The sequence below is a fragment of the Gorilla gorilla genome, chromosome 12 (assembly GCF_029281585.2).
Source record: "Gorilla gorilla gorilla isolate KB3781 chromosome 12, NHGRI_mGorGor1-v2.1_pri, whole genome shotgun sequence".
Classification (NCBI taxonomy): Eukaryota; Metazoa; Chordata; class Mammalia; order Primates; family Hominidae; genus Gorilla; species Gorilla gorilla.
The window spans coordinates 49,782,688-49,802,399 of NC_073236.2; the positions used below are offsets into that span (position 1 = coordinate 49,782,688).

At 47.1% G+C, this 19,712-nt stretch overlaps 1 protein-coding gene across 1 annotated transcript in view; it reads left to right on the forward strand.

The window, feature by feature from the left end:
• The window catches only part of FBLN7 (fibulin 7), a 48,263-nt gene extending 28,901 nt beyond the window's left edge, over positions 1-19,362 (forward strand). The window contains exons 4-8 of the mRNA XM_019022634.3: positions 6,903-7,028; positions 12,920-13,057; positions 13,971-14,108; positions 16,339-16,477; positions 18,280-19,362. Coding sequence (XP_018878179.1) covers positions 6,903-7,028; positions 12,920-13,057; positions 13,971-14,108; positions 16,339-16,477; positions 18,280-18,652 — 914 coding nt within the window. The 3' untranslated portion in view covers positions 18,653-19,362. The remainder of the gene's footprint in view (positions 1-6,902; positions 7,029-12,919; positions 13,058-13,970; positions 14,109-16,338; positions 16,478-18,279) is intronic.
• The last annotated feature ends 350 nt before the right edge of the window (positions 19,363-19,712 follow it).

Sequence of the window (19,712 nt, forward strand, 5' to 3'; positions counted from 1 at the left end):
TGTTATGACCAGAGAGTCGGGGTGGGGCATAATCTTCTTAATTACAGAGAATTCATTTCAAGGCCCAAAATATCAGTGCCAGTGACAAATTTGGCAGTGCTGTCATAATTGTCCCTCACTCCAACTCTAGTCAGCTGCTTGGAAAGACAGTGATGAACCCAACTTGGCAGGGAAGGAAATTGTGTGTACACAATTACGCCATTAAAAAACAGCAGGCAGGCCAGGAGCGGTGGCTCACGCCTGTAATCCCAGCACTTTGTGAGGCCAGGGCAGCAGATCACCTGAGGTCAGGAGTTCAAGACCAGCCTGGCCAACATGGCGAAACCCCATCTCTACTAAAAAATACAAAAATTAGCTAGGCGTGGTGGTGGGCACCTGTAATCCCAGCTACTCAGGAGGCTGAGGCAGGGAGAATTGCTTGAACCTGGGAGGCAGAAGTTGCAGTGAGCTGAAATCACACCACTGCGCTCCAGCCTGGGTGACACAGCAAGACTCCGTCTCGGGAGAAAAACAAACAAACAAAAACAAACAAAACAAAACAAAAAAACAGCAGGCATAGGTGGACTCCAGAACTCCAGAGTGGAAAGCAGCCACTTTGCTTTCTCCTTTTCTCCTTTATTTTCCTTTTTTCCTCCTCCTTTCTCTGAAGGCCATGTTTTTAAGATGTAAAGCTTTCTGAATTGGTAACCACAGCTGAAGATCTTGTGCCTTTGACAACGTGGGTAACCAAAGAAACGAATTTGAGAGATATAAATACCGTTGTCACTTATCATCATGCTGGTGGAAAGGAATCTTTGTCAGTCGTCCCCACCCTTTATTTTTAACCTTCATTCTTTTATTCAGCCAATTTTTACTGAGCACCAGCCATTCACAAAGCTGGTGCCAGATGCCAGGGACTCAATGTCAAATCCCACAGACACGACCCTGGCCTCTGGGGTGCACAGGCTAAGAGGGGAGGCAAAGCAAAGCAGGCAGCCACACACTAAGGGAAGCGAGCTGACGTTTGTGGTGAGGGCCACACATGACCTAACAAGGGACAGAGTAAACAGCACGAGGCAAGGAGCAGTTGAGGGCCTCTAAGCAGGGGACAATGACACTGAGATGAAAGGAGGAATGGGATCTAGCCAGGCAAAGAGCAGGTAGTTGGGCAGCACAGGGCAGACACTGTTTTAAGAAAAGGAAGAAGGGGCCAGGCGCGGTGGTTCATGCCTGTAATCCCAGCACTTTGGGAGGCCGAGGTGGACGGATCACTTGAGGTCAGGAGTTTGAGACCAGCCTGGCCAACATGGTGAAACCCCGTCTCTAATAAAAAGGTAAAAAGTTAGCTGGGCGTGGTGGCAGGCGCCTGTAATCTCAGCTACTTGGGAGGCTGAGGCAGAAGAATCGCTTGAACCCAGGAGGCGGAGATTGCGGTGAGCTGAGATCGCACCATTGCACTCCAGCCTGGGTGACAAGAGCAAAACTCCATCTCTAAAAAAACAAAACAAAACAAAAAAAACAGGAAAGAAAAGAAAAGAAAAAGAAAAGGTGAGTGGATCACTTGAGGTCAGGAGTTTGAGACCAGCCTGGCCAACTTGGCAAAACCTCATCTGTACTAAAAATACAAAAATTAGCCGGGCATGGTAGCATGCGCCTGTAATCCCAGCTACTCTGGAGGCTGAGCTGGGAGAATCACTTGAACCCAGGAGGCAGAGATTGCAGTGAGTCGATATCATGCTACTGCACTCCAGCCTGGGTGACAGAGTGAGACCCTGTCTCGAAAGTGAAAAAAAAAAAAAAAAAAAAGAAAAGAAAAGGAAGGAGAATGAGCAAAGACCCCCAGGGAAGGGAAGAATTTGGCACAATTGAAGAAATGAAAAACGAAATTGTAGAACCTTGTTGCTGGAGATTTTATGAGCTGAGAGTGAGCCAGGTGAGGTGGAGAGACACGCAGGCCAGCACTGTAGTCATGGGCCGTACAGGTGGTGGGATTTTAGTTCTAAGCCCAATAAACAGGGTTAAGACAAGTGTCGCTGCTGCATAGAGAATGCATTGGAGATGACAAGAATGGAAGCTGGGAAAACACATAGATGGCCATTGCAGAAGTCCAGGGGAGAGATTGTGGCAGCGGAGATTCTAGGTATTTTTAGAGACAGAACTGATGGAATTTGCTGCCATCCCATGTGGGCTGTGAGCCAGGAGGAGAAATCAAGGCTCCCAGGCTCAGGCTTGGATGATGGTGTGCCGGGTGTCATTTACAGAGATAATGAAGACTGAGCGATGGATGTGGTTTGTTTTTAAACAGCTGGTGTGTGGGTCATTGATCAGAATTCCATTTTGGACATATTACGTTAAAATGGCTGTGCGACAGACACCCTAGTGGAGATCCATTCATTCCACCCTAGATGGGTAGACATCGTCTGGAGCTCAAGGCAGCAGAAGGGTTGGAGGTACCCAGCTGGGAGTTATTTGCATAAGATAGTACTGAAATCCATGGGCAGTGGTAGGAGGACCTGCAAGGAGAGGGTGGAGACAGAAACGTGACTCAGGCAGAGACCTGCAGGGCATTGAGAAGTCAAATGGAGAAGGAGGAGGGCGAAAGGAGACAGGAAGGGCCGGGAGAGGCAGACTTCGGGGAGGCTGTGGAAAGCAGGGCCAGTGGTGCTGGATGGAGTTTTGGAAGGGCATTTTGCAGTGAGAAGGGAGCAGAGCTTCAGTCCATCTCCCCTTCTGTATCATGAGGCCTTTCCCCCGAGACCTTTAAAAAAAAGATTTGAGTAGAAAGAGCTGCCTTTCAAATATATAGTAGACACTCAATAAATAGTTACTGAGTAACTGACTGGCTGGCTGATTTACCAAATGATTAAATTAATGAAAAAAAGATGAATTTCCTTCTAGTCTTTTATCTAAGCACATACACATACATCCAAGTCCCACATATTCAGTATCATCTGTGTGTAGATATTAACGTGAGCAATCTTTCATCACCTCTTCTTTCTAAATGTAACTCTTTATGATTAGGAAGCACTTCCTCCTAAGGGCTATTCTAGGCTTTATTAAATGGCACAATCTCGGCTCACTGCAAGCTCCACCTCCTGGGTTCACGCCATTCTCCTGCCTCAGCCTCCCGAGTAGCTGGGACTACAGGTGCCCGCCACCACGCCCAGCTAATTTTTTTGTATTTTTAGTAAAGACAGGGTTTCACCGTGTTAGCCAGTATGGTCTCGATCTCCTGACCTCATGATCCGCCTGCCTCGGCCTCCCAAAGTGCTAGGATTACAGGCGCTAGCCATCGCACCCGGCCATTAAGCATCTTAAAAGATTTTTTCACTATGGAAAGTTTCAAACACACCAAACTACAGAGAATAGTAGAATGAACTTATGTACCTAAAATCCAGTGATTAACACAGCAAATTCCTTAACATCGTCAATATCTATTAGAGTAAAAATTCCCCCAATTGTCTCACACTTTTTTAACACTTTGTTTGAATCAGGGTCAAAATCAGTTTTATAACTTAGAATTGGTTGATAACGTCTCTTCTGCCTCAGCGAGTGTCACTACCATCCTTATTCTGATGTCTGTTTAGTTAGAGCAATTTCCTGAGTTTTCCCACTTTCAAAAAGTGTGCAGCTTTTTTACTGGTTGTTAGTTCCATTGGATATAAAACACCTATCTCACATTTTTCTTGAGTATCTTATGTCACTCTGTGTCTTCTGTTTTAAACTGATGCTGTTGTGCTATTATATTTGTCTTTTTGCCTGAATGCCCCCAAAATATATTTTTTTCTTTAAAATTCAGTCATTTGATTAGGATCTGTCTCAGTGCCAGCCTTTCTGGGTCAGTTTTCTCAGGTATGGAATTCACCTTTTCTTTTTCTTTCTTTTTTTTTTTTTTTTTGAGACAGAGTCTCACTCTGTTGCCCAGACTGGAGAGTAGTGGCGCGATCTCGGCTCATGCAACCTCTGCCTCCTGGGTTCAAGCGATTCTCCTGCCTCAGCCTCCCAAGTAGCTGGAACTACAGGTGCCCACCACCATGCCCGGCTAATTTTTTGTATTTTTAATAAAGACAAGGTTTTGCCATGTTGGCCAGGCTGGTCTTGAACTCCTGGCCTCAAGTGATCCACCCGCCTCAACCTCCCAAAGTGCTGGGATTACAGGTGTGAGCCACCACACCTGGCTGTAAGTTCATCTTTTCAATAGGAAGTTTCAGTGGCTGGAACAGCCTGCCCCACAGGAACCTCCAAAATTTTCCAGGAAAAGCCTTAATATTAAGGAGACTTTAACGGGAGGAGAGTCCAAACTGTGCACAACAAGGAAAATAGGTGCAAATGAAAGAGATGGTCATCCAGACAAAAGTGCAAAGGAGGCAGAGCTGAGAAAGTGTGAGGCCCTGTGTTTGCTCACGTCGGAAAAACAACAGAAGTGAAGTGAGAATTTCAGAGTCATGAAGTTAGCAAAGCTATATGGGAAAACATTTCACTTAATTATGAGTAATGAAAAGGATTCTTGACAAATTCCTTAGAGGATATTATAAAAAAAGAGTAAAATTTCTATAGACAATAAAGAAATGCCGGAAAGACATGCCCATAAAACAGATAAAAAACTATAACCTAGAGTATCACAAGCTGAAAGAAATGTTTAAAAGATAAAAGCAAGGAAAGAACAGTTTAGATAAAAATGAGAAAACACTCAAAAATGAGGTGATTGGAAAAATGAAAAACAGGAAATGAGTTGATAGAACCCAGGAAGGAATTAGAAATAAAAGAAAAAAGTCAGGAAGGAATTAGAAATAAAAGAAAAAAGTTCGGTCATGCATATAAAATCCTTAGCTAGGCTTCATGAAAACAGTAAGATGAAACTTACTTACGTGAAGTTTCATCTTCACGAAACAGCAGATGAAAGCAGAATTATCATCTGGGCTTTGGCTTGCCAGCCCCTGCCATGCACTTGACTGAATGCCACAGCCTGGGACATACAGTGTGATGACAACTGTACTTCAGTCAGGACACAGAGTGGGTGCCGGGCTGGACATCAGGCCATTGGATGCCTCTGATTGCATATCAAGATAACAGATAAAGAGAGTCTGAATGCAGCCTATCTAGAAATGAATACACTGGGTGGATCCAGAGAGGGAGACAGAGTGTACCGTCCTGGGACAGCTGTGCGTTTCTCTGCTGCACCGATGATCCCCAACCCCCATCCACATTGTTCAGGTACAGATCAGGCTCAATGCCTTCTTTTGGCAGGCAGCAAAGGAGAGACCACGGCACTGGCCCTACTGGGGCCAAGCTACAAGATACTGGTGTTCACATTTTCTGGCTCTCTGCCCACAACTTCACGGCCTAGTGATCTGCCCACTTCCAGACTACGCTGGTGGGCAACTATGGAGCTGGACAATGGATAGAAACAGTAACCCCAAGCTCTAAGCAACCCCAAGCATTTGCGTACAGTCATTTCAGACACATTCCTGGAAACCGGTCATCTGCAAACAGAATGTATGAGGGACAGTGCAACCAGGCTGAGGTTACTGAGAAACTGAAATGGCTCCTTCTCTAGGGATGAGCAGCATTCGGGCAGTCTGTCTTTTTGCAACAAATAGAAACTGTTTAAGAGTCTAATGACATCCCAATCTCCAGGAGGCTTAAGGGAAGCCTAAGTCCCTCCCATTCCACCCAAAACAAGTCTGTCGTTCTCATTAGGAGCAAAGCACCTGTTTCTTCCTCTTGATAGACACACAGGAAAGGCTGCTTTTATGCCAACAAGGAGGTGTTTTCAGTTTTCTTTCCGAAGATAATGTGGTCAAGTCAGTGAACTGACAAGCCTCTCTCTGATGGAAATGGCCTATTTCTGTGCACTAAAACTGGGCTTAGGGAATTCATAACAAGCACATGTGGCCTATGGGGTTTTTTTTGTTTGTTTGGTTGGTTGGTTTTTTGTTTTTGAGACGGAGTCTCATTCTGTCACCCAGGCTGGAGTGCAGTGGCGCGATCTCGGCTCACTGCAACCTCCGCCTCCCGGGTTCAAGCGATTCTCCTACCTCAGACTCCCAAGTAGCTGGGATTACAGGCACACACCACCATGCCCAGCTAACATGTGACCTCTAGGTTTTAAAAGAATCATTTTTTTTAATTAAAAAAAATGTATACATGATTATTATGGGAAAAGGGAAGAATACAAAAAATTATAAACTAGCAAAGAAAAATCACCTGTAAGCCTACCACTCAGAGAAAAAAAGTCTACTGAGCTTTTTAAAATAACAATCTCTCTCTACAAAGACCTTTTCCACAGAAATGTCGTGTAGATGAGCAAGGAACATCTCCCTTTACCAATGTTAAGGAAATGTCAAAAAACTCTTACCTGGTCAAGCACAGTAGGGCTTCTGGTTGGGAATTTGGAGAATTCATTTTCCCCAACCCTGGACATTCCAGTGGGCCATGCCTCCCCTTTATAACTGCACTGAATTTTGTTCCTGTTTAAAAGTGTTTCTCCCAGGTGCTGGCTGATGGAGCAGGTTTGTGGGTTGCAGGGCCTGACTCAAAGGCAATGTGGGCAGATGCCCACAGGTAGCCACTTCTGTCTGGCTACAGCTGTCTACACTGCACCTTTGCAAATTAGAAAATGGTGCCTGTGGGTGGGGTATGGCCAGGTCATAGGCCAGCTCCTGCATGCAGAGCCCCAGGTGGGCAGTGTGTGCCTGGGTGCAGGGCCTGCTGAGTGGAGATGCAATAGGGCTGCATATCAGCCCCATCAGCCCCCTGGCAGCTCTTGCGGGTGGAGAGGGTGGAAAGAGTGGATGGGGTCAGGTAGAAAGTGGGAGTTATCCTACAATGTAAAGGAAGTTAACCCTTCATCAGTTTTTTATTGTATTTGCTTTAGACCTAGAACTCACATCCTTATATTTGAAAATTATTTATCTTCCTAGGTATCAGTGAATGCTCCAGCCAGCCTTGTCAAAATGGTGGTACATGTGTAGAAGGAGTCAACCAGTACAGATGCATTTGTCCTCCAGGAAGGACTGGGAACCGCTGTCAGCATCAGGCCCAGACTGGTATGTAGCCACCATGGGGTTAGGTGAGGACATCCTGCTGTGGGGAGAGGAGGACCCTAGGCATAGGTCCCCAAATGCAGACATGTAGGGAGCTCAGTCCCCCACTCAAAGATGTAGCTTTTCCTCTCTGTTTCACATCCATCGATCCCTCTGGTTTTCTAAGGTGGTCACTTGACAGAGCTTAGCTCTTTGATGCAACCAGAGTTTTGATCCTTCTTATAGTAGAAAACACAAGTGCAAGAACTGACTCCCAATGTAAAAATCCCCTAGATTGGGAATGTGGCCCAAGAAGTTTCACTGTTGCCACCTTTGCTTGGTCAGCATTTCTTACGCCAGCAGAACCACCTTTTCTTTCCAGTGTTCCCATTACATCTTGCAAAATTAGCAGCTATTGATGCAGGCCCAAGTATTTTGAGAGCTGGATAACTATACATTTGACTGGTTTTGAGATTATTATTCACATCTTGAGTCCCAACATATCTCGACCCAGAGAGTCTAAGAAGTCACGTGGTGCCTGGTTTTGCATATGGCAAGAAAATCCAGTGATAAGGAATCTGTGGAGGATGGACAGGGGTTCCCGCACCATGATGCAACCAAGATTTCATTCAGCCCCAAAGATATCCTATTCCTTAGCCAGAAAAGTCTGGTGTGTTATGCCTGTTTGTCTTTATTTCTGTATGAAATATCTGTGGGGGGAAGGGACATTGGGGCTAGTGCAGTGTCGAGTGGATAAGAGCTTTATCAATACTTATGATCCTGGCATTGGACCCAGACCAAGGTCAGGTTTAAATAGTGCCCCAAGAGATTTGCTGCTTAATATGCCTTGATTCAGTTCAGCTGAGTCAGCTGGCTGGGCACTTTCTCAGAATGAGGCTGTCCTCCCGAGCTCAGAGGCCCCTTACAGCTCCTGTCCCTGGGACTGCTTTCTATGGAAACTGAGGCCAGAGACAGGGCTTTCTTGGAGACCTCACTGCCTCTCCCCTTGTTTACAAACAAGAGGGAAAAAGAAATGGGTTCCCTTCTGCCCTAAACATGCCAGTCCTGGTCACTGAATGTTCTAAACCCCACTCTTTAGGGTTTCCTCCCACTGTGGGATTTTTTATTTTTTGAGATGGAGTCTCACTCTGTTGCCCAGGCTGGAGTGTGCAGTGGCACCATCTCAGCTCACTGCAACCTCTGCCTCCTGAGTTCAAGTGATTCTCCTGCCTCAGCCTCCCAAGTAGCTGGGATTACAGGTGTCTGTCACCACTCCTGCCTAATATTTGTATTTTTAGTAGAAACGGGGTTTCATCATGTTGGCCAGGCTGGTCTCCAACTCCCGACCTCAAGTGATCTGCCTGCCTTGCCCTCCAAAAGTGCTGGGATTACAGGTGTGAGCCACCATGCCCGCCCAAGGATCTTTAGACAATTGTTGCTCAGGTCCGGGGGGCCTGTTATAAAGTGTCCCCATGGCCAGAATCTTCCCCAGGAATGGGAAGGAGGGGAAGCAAGCAGGCATATCCGAAGCCAGCTCCTATCCTCATAGTCTCCATGAACAGCCATCACGCATCTGGGCTCTTGCTCACCTTGTCCCTCAGCCTGACACCTTCCTTCCCATCAGCTGGCCCATGCCTTTCCAGTTCCCTGGAGGAGCATCCCTCCAATTCCTTTTTTAAAAATCCATTCACCCTATTTTTTATGATGATAAAATATATATAACATAAAATTTACCAGTTTAATCATTTTTAACTGTACAGCTCAGTGGCATTAATCCCATTCACATTGTTGTGCGCCCATCACCACCATCCAGCTCCAGAATTCTTTTTGTCTTGCAAAACTGAGCTTCTGTACCCATAACAGGACAACTCCCCATTGCCCTCCCCACAGCCCCTGGTAATCACCATTCATTCTTCTTTCTGTCTCTGTGAGTCTGACTGCTCTAGGGACTTCATCTAAGTAGAATCATGCAGGATTTGTCCACTTGTGTTTGATTCCCATCAATCCTTGAAAAACTTTCAGAAAAATAACATTTTTTCCTGATTAGAAATGTAATTTGGCCAAGCATGATGACTCATGCCTGCAATCCCAGCACTTTGGGAGGCTGAGGTGGGTGGATCATTTGAGGTTGGGAGTTTGAGACCAGCCTGGCCAACATGGTAAAACCCTGTCTCTACTAACAATACAAAAAAAAATAGCAGGGTGTGGTGACGTGCACCTGTAATTCCAGCTGTTCAGAGGCTGAGGCAGGAGATTCATTTGAATGCAGGAGATAGAGGCTGCAGTAAGCCGAGATCGTGCCACTGCACTCCAGCCTGGGTGACACAGCGAGACTCTGTCTCAAAAAGAAAGAAAGAGAGAGAGAGAAAGAGAAATTTATGTTCTTGGTAAAAACCAAAAATGTGAACACTTTAGAAAAGTACAAGAAATACAAAAAAAAAAAAAAAAAAAAAGAAAACAAACAAACAAAAAAAACCAGGAACAAAAAATAGTGGCCCATGAACAGACCAATAATGAGCTCTGAAATTGAATTGGTCATAAATAGCCTACCAACCAAAAAAAGCCCAGGACCTGACGGATTCACAGCCAAATTCTACCAGATGTACAAAGAAGAGCTGGTACCATTCCTACAGAAACTGTTCCAAAAAAACTGAGGAGGAGGGATCTCTCCCCAACTTATTCGATGAGGCCAGAGTCATCCCGATACCAAAACCTGGCAGAGACACAACAAAAAAAGAAAATGTCAGGCCAATATCCTTGATGAACATTGATACAAAAATCCTCAACAAAATACTTGCAAACCAAATCCAGCAGCACATGAAAAAGCGAATCCACCATGATCAAGTAGGCTTCCTCCCCGGGATACAAGGTTGATTCAACATACAAAAATCAATAAATGTGATTCATCACATAAACAGAACTAAAAGCAAAACTACATGATTATCTCAATAGATGCAAAAAGGCTTTTGATGAAATTCAACATCTCTTCATGTTAAAAACTCTCAACAAACTAGGTATTGAAGGAACAGACCTCAAAATAATAAGAGCCATCTATGACAAACTCACAGCCAACATTGTATGGAATGGGCAAAAGCTGAAAGCGTTCTCCTTGAAAACTGGCATAAGACAGGGATGCCCTTTCTCATCACTTCTATTCAACATAGTATTGGAAGTCCTGGCCAGAGCAATCAGGCGAGAGAAAGAAATAAAGCGCATCCAAATAGGAAGAGAGGAAATCAAACTATCTCTGTTTGCAGATGACATGATTCTATATCTAGAAAATCCCAAAGTCTCGGCCCAAAAGTTCCTTCAGCTGATAAACAACTTCAGCAAAGTTGCAAGATACAAAATCAGTGTAGAAAAATCACTAGCATTCCTATATACCAACAACAACCAAACTGAGAGCCAAATCAGAAAGACAATCCTATTCACAATTTGCCACACACACACAAATAAAATACCTAGGAATACAGCTAACCAGGGAGGTGAAAGATCTCTATAATGAGAATTACAAAACATGGCTGAAAAAAATCAGAGAAGACACAGACAAATGAAAAAACATTCCATGCTTATGGATACAAAGAATCAATATCATTAAAATGGCTACACTGCCCAAAACAACTTACAGATTCAATGCTATTCCTATCAAACTACCAAAGACATTCTTCACAGAACTAGAAAAAATTACTTTAACATGCATATGGAACCCAAAAAGATCCTGAATACCCAAGGCAATCCTAAGCAAAAAGAACAAAGCTAAAGGAATCACATTACCCAACTTCAAACTATACCACAAGGCTACAGTGACCAAAACAGCATGGTACTGGTACAAAAACAGGCACGTAGACCAATGGAACGGAATAGAGAGCACAGAAATAAGGCCACACATCTATGACCATCTGATCTTTGACCAAGCTGACAAAAACAAGAATGGGGAAAAGACTCCTATTCAATAAATGGTGCTGGGATAACTGGCTAGCCATATGCAGAAGACTGAAGCTGAACCACTTCTTACACCATAGACAAAAATCAACTCAAGATGGATTAAAGAGTTAGATGTAAAACCCAAAACTACAAAAACCCTGGAAGACAACGTAGGCAATACCATCCTGACAGAGGAATGGACAAAGATTTCATGACAAAGACACCAAAAGCAATTACAACAAAAGCAAAAATTGACAAACGGATTCTAATTAAACTTAAGAGCTTCTGCATAGCAAAAGAAAGTATTAAAGGAGTAAACAGACGACCTACAGAATGGGAGAAAATATTTGCAAACTATGCATCTGACAAAGGTCTAATATCCAGCGTCTATAAGGAACTTAAATTTACAAGAGAAAAACAAACAACCCCATTAAAAAGTGGGCAACGTACATGAACAGAAACTTCTCAAAAGAAAACCTACATCAGGCCAACAAGCATATGAAAAAAAGCTCCATATCACTGATGATTAAAGAAATGCAAATCAAAACTATCTGGTGTGAGATACTATCTCACACCCCTCAGAATGGCTATTATTAAAAAGCCAAAAAGTAACCTATCCTGGAGAGGTTGTGGAGAAAAGGAAACCCTTATACACCGTTGGTGGGAGTGTAAATTAGTTCAACCATTGTGGAAAGCAGTATGGTGATTCCTCAAAGAGCTAAAAGCAGAACTACCACTTGACCCAGCAATCCTATTACTGGGTATATACCCAGAGCAACACAAAACATTCTACCATAAAGACACATGCACCCGAATATTTGTTGCAGCACTGTTCACAATAGCAAAGACATGGAACCAACCTAAATGCTCGTCAATAACAGACTGGATAAAGAAAATGCGGTACATGGGGCTGGGCGTGGTGGCTCATGCCTGTAATTCCAGCACTTTGGGAGGCCGAGGCGGGCAGATCACGAAGTCAGGAGATCAAGACCATCCTGGCTAACATGGTGCAACCCCGTCTCTACTAAAAAAATACAAAAAAATTTGCCCGGTGTGGTGGCGGGCACCTGTAGTCCCAGCTACTTGGGAGGCTGAGGCAGGAGAATGGCATGAACCCGGGAGGCAGAGCTCGCAGTGAGTGGAGATCGTACCACTGCACTCCAGCCTGGGTGACAGAGTAAGACTCTGTCTCAAAAAAAAAAAAAAAAAAGAAAAAGAAAAAAAAGAAAAGAAAATGTGGTACATATACACCATGGAATATTATGCAGCCACAAAAAAGAATGAGATCATGTCTTTTGTGGAAACATGGATGGAGCTGGAGGCTACCATCCTTAGCAAACTAACATAGGAACAGAAAACCAAATACTGCATGTTCTCACTTATAACTGGGAGTTAATTGATAACAACTTATGAACACAAAGAAGGAAACAACAGACACTGGGGTCTACTTGAGGGGTTGGGGAGGAGGGAGAGGAGCAGAAAAGGTAACTATTGGGTACTGGGCTTAATACCTGGGTGATGTGTACAATAATCCCCTGTGACACGTGTTTATCTATGTAACAAACCTTCACATGTTGAAGGTCTTCAAACCTAAAATTAAAAATAATAAAAAATACACACACAAAGAAACAAAAAATAGTGGCCCATGGTTTTAAACTCTAGTGATTACTGTTAGAATTTTGGGGTGTTCAAGTCTTAAGTGAAGACGTGGATTTGCCCTAGCTGTCCTTCTCGGGGTGCGGCTTGATGGCCTGCATTTTCATGCACCATTCTATTCGAGTGCGCTTCCTGTCCTGCGCCCCCTTTGGGTAGGCCCTGGACGGGTCGTCTGGGTTTGTGGTTAATTACTTGTCTTTCCTTTCCCTACTCCAGAGTAAGCCCTTTGACAAGGGGCCGTGCCTCCGTCTTGGTTCTGCTCCCGGCCCCTACCCAAGGTTGGGCCCACGGCAGGTGCGCCAGGGCCGGGCACTGAGCGTGTCTTCTCCCCGCAGCCGCCCCCGAGGGCAGCGTGGCCGGCGACTCTGCCTTCAGCCGCGCGCCGCGCTGTGCGCAGGTGGAGCGGGCTCAGCACTGCAGCTGCGAGGCCGGATTCCACCTGAGCGGCGCCGCCGGCGACAGCGTCTGCCAGGGTAGGCGCGGGCTCCGCCAGGACACTGGGGACAGCACGGGGAGGACATGGGGCGGGGAAGGGGCTCTCACCCACCGCCCTCCTGCCGGCACGGGTGGCTTCCTGCGCGCGGTCTCAGAAGGCCTGGCCACTTTGCATTATAGGTAAGTGTTGACCTAATGATTGCTAGAAGGCAGCTAATTCATAGAAATCAGAGCTCGCCCACCTCAGAACCTGGTCCAGCCTATGCCCAAGCCACACGCGCTTGGTTCAGGAGAGCCTTGAGACCCTCCATCCCCTCCGTCCTGGCTGGAATCACATCTACGGGTGGCAAGGAGGAGCTTAAATCGCTGTGTTGGTAGAGAGGGCCCGGAGCTGGGTAGGGGTGTGGGACTCATTCCTTGGTCCCCTCTGGGCTTAGCTTTCCTGACGGCTCAGTTTTGCTGTGCTCTGCTGATTACCAGAGTTCTCTCCCCAAACAACGCAAAGCAGGAGTTCAAATCTGAGATCTGGTCAGTTGGTGCTAATAGCCTCATTTTACAGCACAGAAAGGAGGATTCCCAAAGATAAAGAGAGTTAACATGGGGCTGTTAACCCATCCCTACTTTCTGGGAATAGGCTTGATTTGCCAGCCTCTGCAGGGTCTCCCCAGGTGTCTTCAGCCTAAGACAGTGATGCCTTTCTAGGGCCTAGCACTTCAGCTCCCTCTCACTCCTCCTTTTAGCCCTCTGGGCCCTCGGCTTAGGAGAAAGGGAAGCACACCTGCTCCTCTTGTGAGTGCTCTGCTGGGGGTAGGGCATGGCGGCTGCCCGAGGCCCAGCCACTTAACTGCAGCTGCCACTGCCTCCAGGAATTGAAGCATGATTGTTCTGGGTCACAGCTGGCAACACTTGCTGCATGGCTCCTAAAGTCACAGTGAGCACTTCTGTCTGCAGATGTGAATGAGTGTGAGCTCTACGGGCAGGAGGGGCGCCCCCGGCTCTGCATGCACGCCTGCGTGAACACCCCGGGCTCTTACCGTTGCACCTGCCCCAGTGGATACCGAACTCTGGCCGACGGGAAGAGCTGTGAAGGTGAGTGAGGCTACAGAGTGTCGTCTGCACCCAGCCACCTGCTGCTGTGCTGAGCCCCCAGGACCTCACAATCGGGAGTGAGGTGGTTAGGAGAGTCACACTTTCAGATACATTGGATTTTTAAAAAGCCACCAACCAAAGGGCTTCTCAAAGGTCAGGCCACATCATCATCTACATAAATAGGAAAATGAGTTCCTTAAACATCTTGGCAACTAGTCTTTTCCGACTTTATTTGAGTAAATGGGTTTTTTTTTTCTTCAAGGTCTGGTCAATTCTACCCACTCAACAATTCCTTCAGCTAGGGCTGGGCCTAAAGGCAGAGTGGCCAGGTGGTCACCCATGTCATGTAATCTGGAGGACCCCATGAGACTCCATGACCCTGTGTCCACCTGTGTGTCCACCTCTGAAAGGGGCAGCACCTTACAGGCACTTATGTCTTAGTGAGGTCGGGCTCTACAGCACCAGCCTTGTCTGATGGTAGCTGAGGACAACAAGGGAGGGGGAGCACCCAGGGAGGGACAAGAGTCGGGGGCATCACTACCCCTGGCTTGTGAGGTACAGGAAGTGAGGGGGCTTATCAGAGCCTGAAAGATTGTGGCTCTGATCAGGGACACAGCCTCCATCAGAACCACATCCAGGCAGGTCAGGACTCCTCAGGCTGGGTCACTGTCATTTGCCAACCCCAGCTAAAAACCAGTCAGCCTCTCAGGTGCAGAGAGTGGGTTGGGGGGCAGCGGCGCAGATGGAAAATAACTGGCTCAGGTTTCACCCCAGTGCTGAATCCTGTCCATCAGCAGTGGTTTCCTGGAGGGCCGGGTTGAGATTTCTGAGGCTGATTCCTGGCAGAGTGGGAAAGAACATCTTAAGTTGACAAGGAATGTCTGCAGCAGGGATGGGAGGCACCTAAGAGATTAGGAAGGATGTGTGCAGAGTGGGTTGGTTGTAGAACAGAGAGGCTGAGAACCCTCGCAACAGTCACCATCATCACTACAGGACAAGTCCCAGGGACACTGGGTGCCTAACAGGAAGCCTCCTGTGTTTCCCCACCTCCACTTAGGGAAAATACAGATGTCAATTGATGTAGACATGCTCAATCTCCACATGAGCTGAGTCAGAGCACACATCTCAGGCCTGAAGCCCAAGCGGGATCATCCTGACCCTTGGCCCTTAAACCACCGTGCTGCAGCGGGCCTTTCGGGGGGACTGGTTCTGCTCCCGCAGGCATACCTCACACTAGGAGGGTGGACAGGCCCACCTCCCCAGCTGGACTTCCCCATGGAAACAGGACACAGAGGGGAGCCCCGCTGGCTCCAGACAACAGCTCTGACCCACCAAGGGAGAACGGGAGAAGAGAGGGCAGAGGGCTCCTCCATGGGCTGACGTGGGAATGTGAGGGGAGATGGGGCTCCCCGGTGACATCCCACTGTGGCCCTGCTGCAGGGCTCTGAGGAGTGGGTGACCTGGGGCTGGAGCAGGAGAAGGCATCCAGATAGCCACCCACACTCCCTCCCTCCCACAGTGCTCACGAAGGCCCACCTGGGGTTGCTTGGGGTTGGGAAGGACAGCCTCCAGCTGGGGAGACTCTCTGGATGTCTGCAAAGGGAGCAGAGAACTCATACAAATCATGATATTGAGGTGTCTGCACTCGCATGGGGTGAGCCTGGCAGGGAAGACTTTCTAGAAGATTCTAATTTAAAAAAAAGTGTGTGTATATATAGTATATATAGGTATATGGTATATATATGCTGTGTATGGTATATATATGGTATATATATGTATATGGTATATGTATATATGTATATGGTATATATGGTGTGTATATATATATACCATATATACATATATATACACCATATACATATATATACACACACACATATATATATATGAAAAATAACAGCCATGGAGGGTAATGGGGCACTTGGGCTGAGAAGCAGACAGGTCTGAGAGAAGCATTGTGACCAGTAACACTCACCTGGTGCTTTCCACCATCCTTGCCACCTGTCATACCCCAGGGAAAGAGGACAGGATCCCAGGGAGGGGCGCTCCCTGGCATTTCCTCAGGGCCCTGATTCCACACAGTTAAGGAAGGCAGGCTTTCTGCTTTAAGAATAAGTGCCAGGAGCAGGCAGCACCACATCACAGGGCCTGCAGGGCCTCTCTTGTGGTTCTGTCTGCAATGGAGGGAAGGTCAGGGCGATTCTCACCTCTTGTATGTCCCGTATCTCAGATGTGGATGAATGTGTGGGCCTGCAGCCGGTGTGCCCCCAGGGGACCACATGCATCAACACCGGTGGAAGCTTCCAGTGTGTCAGCCCTGAGTGCCCCGAGGGCAGCGGCAATGTGAGCTACGTGAAGACGTCTCCATTGTGAGTATCTCCAGGGGAGGCACACCCTCACCCAGGCCTCCAAGTGTGGCTGGGCTGGATGCTTCCTAGAGGTTCTTGGGAGAAGGTACAGTTATACCATAGAAAGATGAGAGGCAGGAGGCTGGGAGGCTGGTGTCTCTGAATTTCCATTTCCGCTTAGTGGTTGCATTTAATGCGTTGCTGCTCTGGAGAAATAAAAACCCCATTCCCCATGGGAGTAATATACTAAGTGCTCCCCCACTACATAGAGGTTGATGGGGTTGCTGCCACCCCAGGATGGCAAAGCCAGGGCAGGCACTGAAGGGAAGAAGCTGTTGGTGATATTACCCTGATAAACCCATAGCAGCCCAGGAGACAGGTATAGATCACATGGATTTGGGAGGTGACAGCATTCACATAGCCAGGAACTATAGACTCCCTTGAGTTACACTGCATATCCCGTGCACCCTGCATTATATCACTCTGCTTTTCCAATAGTACTAGAAGGTTCTACATCTAGTAACTGCAACTCTTAAACAGCAAGTAGAGCTTTTTTTTTTTTTTTTTTTTTAAGTTGGGAGATGGGCCTTTAAGGGGAATAACTACAACTATCACAAAGCACATACATTTTCCTCTCAAAAAGAGATCACAAGAGCCCTAGCATTGTCTTTAAAATGAAGTAACAGCCATGGAGGGTAACTTAATTATTTGAATTGCTGTTGAGTTAAAGCAGATTAGAAGCAGCAAGAAACTTAGTGGCATTGAAGCATGGCAGTTTTTAGAGAGAGTGAAGACATCAGAACCTTCCTCATGAAGTCACTCGGTGAAGGAATAGGGAACGGGTCTATTATGGCCTCTGGGGCATTCGACCAACAGCTGGATGTGACAGTTGACTGCATAATCATGATGCTACAGAATCACCAAATATACTAGATTGCATTTGTCTTTTAACAAGATAGAGAAATATCAAAAGCATTTCCACAAGACCCTCTTTCCAAATGATTAAGGAAAACAGGGCTTCCTGTGTTGAGAATACACGTGATGGCCAGGCACAGTGGCTTATGCTTATAATTCAAGCATTCTGGGAGGCCGAGGAGGGCAGATCACTTGAGATCAGGAGTTCGAGACCAGCCTGGCCAGCATGGTGAAACCCCGTCTCTACTAAAAATACAAAAATTAGCTGGGCGTGGTGGCGGGCACCTGTAATCCCAGCTACCCAGGAGGCTGAGACAGGAGAATCACTTGAGCCTGGGAGGTGGAGGTTGCAGAGAGCCGAGATCATGCCATTGCACTCCAGCCTGGGTGACAGAGTGAGACTCTGTCTAAAAATAAATAAATAAATAAAATACATGCTGCTGTGTTTAGGAAGTTCACCGTACACCGTGTGGGAAGCACTGCATTACAGGATGTTGCTGGCTAACTGCTGAGGTCCTACCATTGCTGAGCGAGGTCGCAGCACATGGAGAAAGGGCACCTGGTTTGAATATCAGCATTGCCATCGTTATTTAATATTCCCAGGCTTTATTTTTCTGTAAAAATGATAGTAATAGCATAAATAAATGTATGTGCACACACATACACACGTACACAGGTGGGCAGGGAGCATCCTTGAGCAGGAACAGAAGCAGCAGCCCTTCCTTTGCTATGCCTGACACCAGCTACATTCACTCGTCTGCAGCTCCATAGCTCCTGGGTGAAGGACCCGTGGCTGGGAAAGGTCATCTAGGTGGCCTCTGCAAGAGGGCAGGTGGGCAGCCGGGTCAGAGCAGCTCTTCATGAGACTCCCCAAGGCTGACTGCCTCCATTTTGCCTCTCCGCTCCAGCCAGTGTGAGCGGAACCCCTGCCCCATGGACAGCAGGCCCTGCCGCCATCTGCCCAAGACCATCTCCTTCCATTACCTCTCTCTGCCTTCCAACCTGAAGACGCCCATCACGCTCTTCCGCATGGCCACAGCCTCTGCCCCCGGCCGAGCTGGGCCCAACAGCCTGCGGTTTGGGATCGTGGGTGGGAACAGCCGCGGCCACTTTGTGATGCAGCGTTCAGACCGGCAGACTGGGGAGCTGATCCTTGTGCAGACCCTGGAGGGGCCTCAGACGCTGGAGGTGGACGTCGACATGTCGGAATACCTGGACCGCTCCTTCCAGGCCAACCATGTGTCCAAGGTCACCATCTTTGTATCCCCCTATGACTTCTGAGGGTACACAGGGGCACTGGGGTGTGGAGAGCTGACCTCATTTCTCTTCCCCGAAGGCTCAGCTTCGGGCACTGACTGCGTGGGCCCTCCCGCCTGTTCCCGCCCTCTCGCCAGTGCACCCAGGCTTCTAGGGCAGCGTTGCACGGCGTCCCATGGAATAGCACAGAAGAGCAGCCACAAAACTCAACTGCTGCCATCACTTTTTTTTTTTTTTTTTTTTTTCTGCTTTGAGGCCCTTCCCTTAGATTATGCACTAACTTTCTTGAAACTTTTTCATCCAGGGGATGGGTGGCTTTCCAAAATGCTGTGCAAATGGCCTTGTGAGTTTGAACTAGCTGGGGAGAGAAAAGGTGGCAATGTGTGTCAGGTGACTATCAGCCCTTCTGCATTTTTATAGCCAGGCTTGCTATGAATGAAACGGTTCTAGCCGTGCCAGGGGCCTGGTCGTGCCTCTGCGCATGTGGCATAGGAAGTGGAGTCTCCTCCCATGACCCAGCACGTTGTTCTTATCTGCCTTTTCCTCTGTGACATGCCTGCCTGCCTTCTCATCAGAGAGTCACAGGAGGGCCTTAAACCCCACGCAGATCCTTCTAGACCAAGGACCCATTGTTAAAAGCATGGATTCTGCCTGAGTTACTTCCCTTTTGAGAAATCATATCTCAAATACATAACCTGGTAATATAACTGAAAAAATAAAAGTGATTGCTCCTTCCTGCCCGCCTGACTTCTACCTGAGCATGAGACAGCCCACTTCCTTCTATGAGGGGATGGCTGGCTCTCTTCCTGTCTGGGTTGGATACACTGGAATAAATGAGTCAGAGAACACAGAGGTGATGTTTGGGACTGTTCCACAATATAAATTTGTTCTGACCACATGGGAGATTGGTAAGGACAATACCTGGCCGTGGAGAGTTTAGGAAAATGCTTGAGTTGTCATAGATTCCATGGCCTTTTGTTTCTGATGAATTCACTACAGGGTAACGCCCTCCAGGTGATCAAAGAGAGAAAACACTGGCCAGAGCTGAGTGGGGTGTGGTAGGATGGGGTGTGGGGTAGGGTGG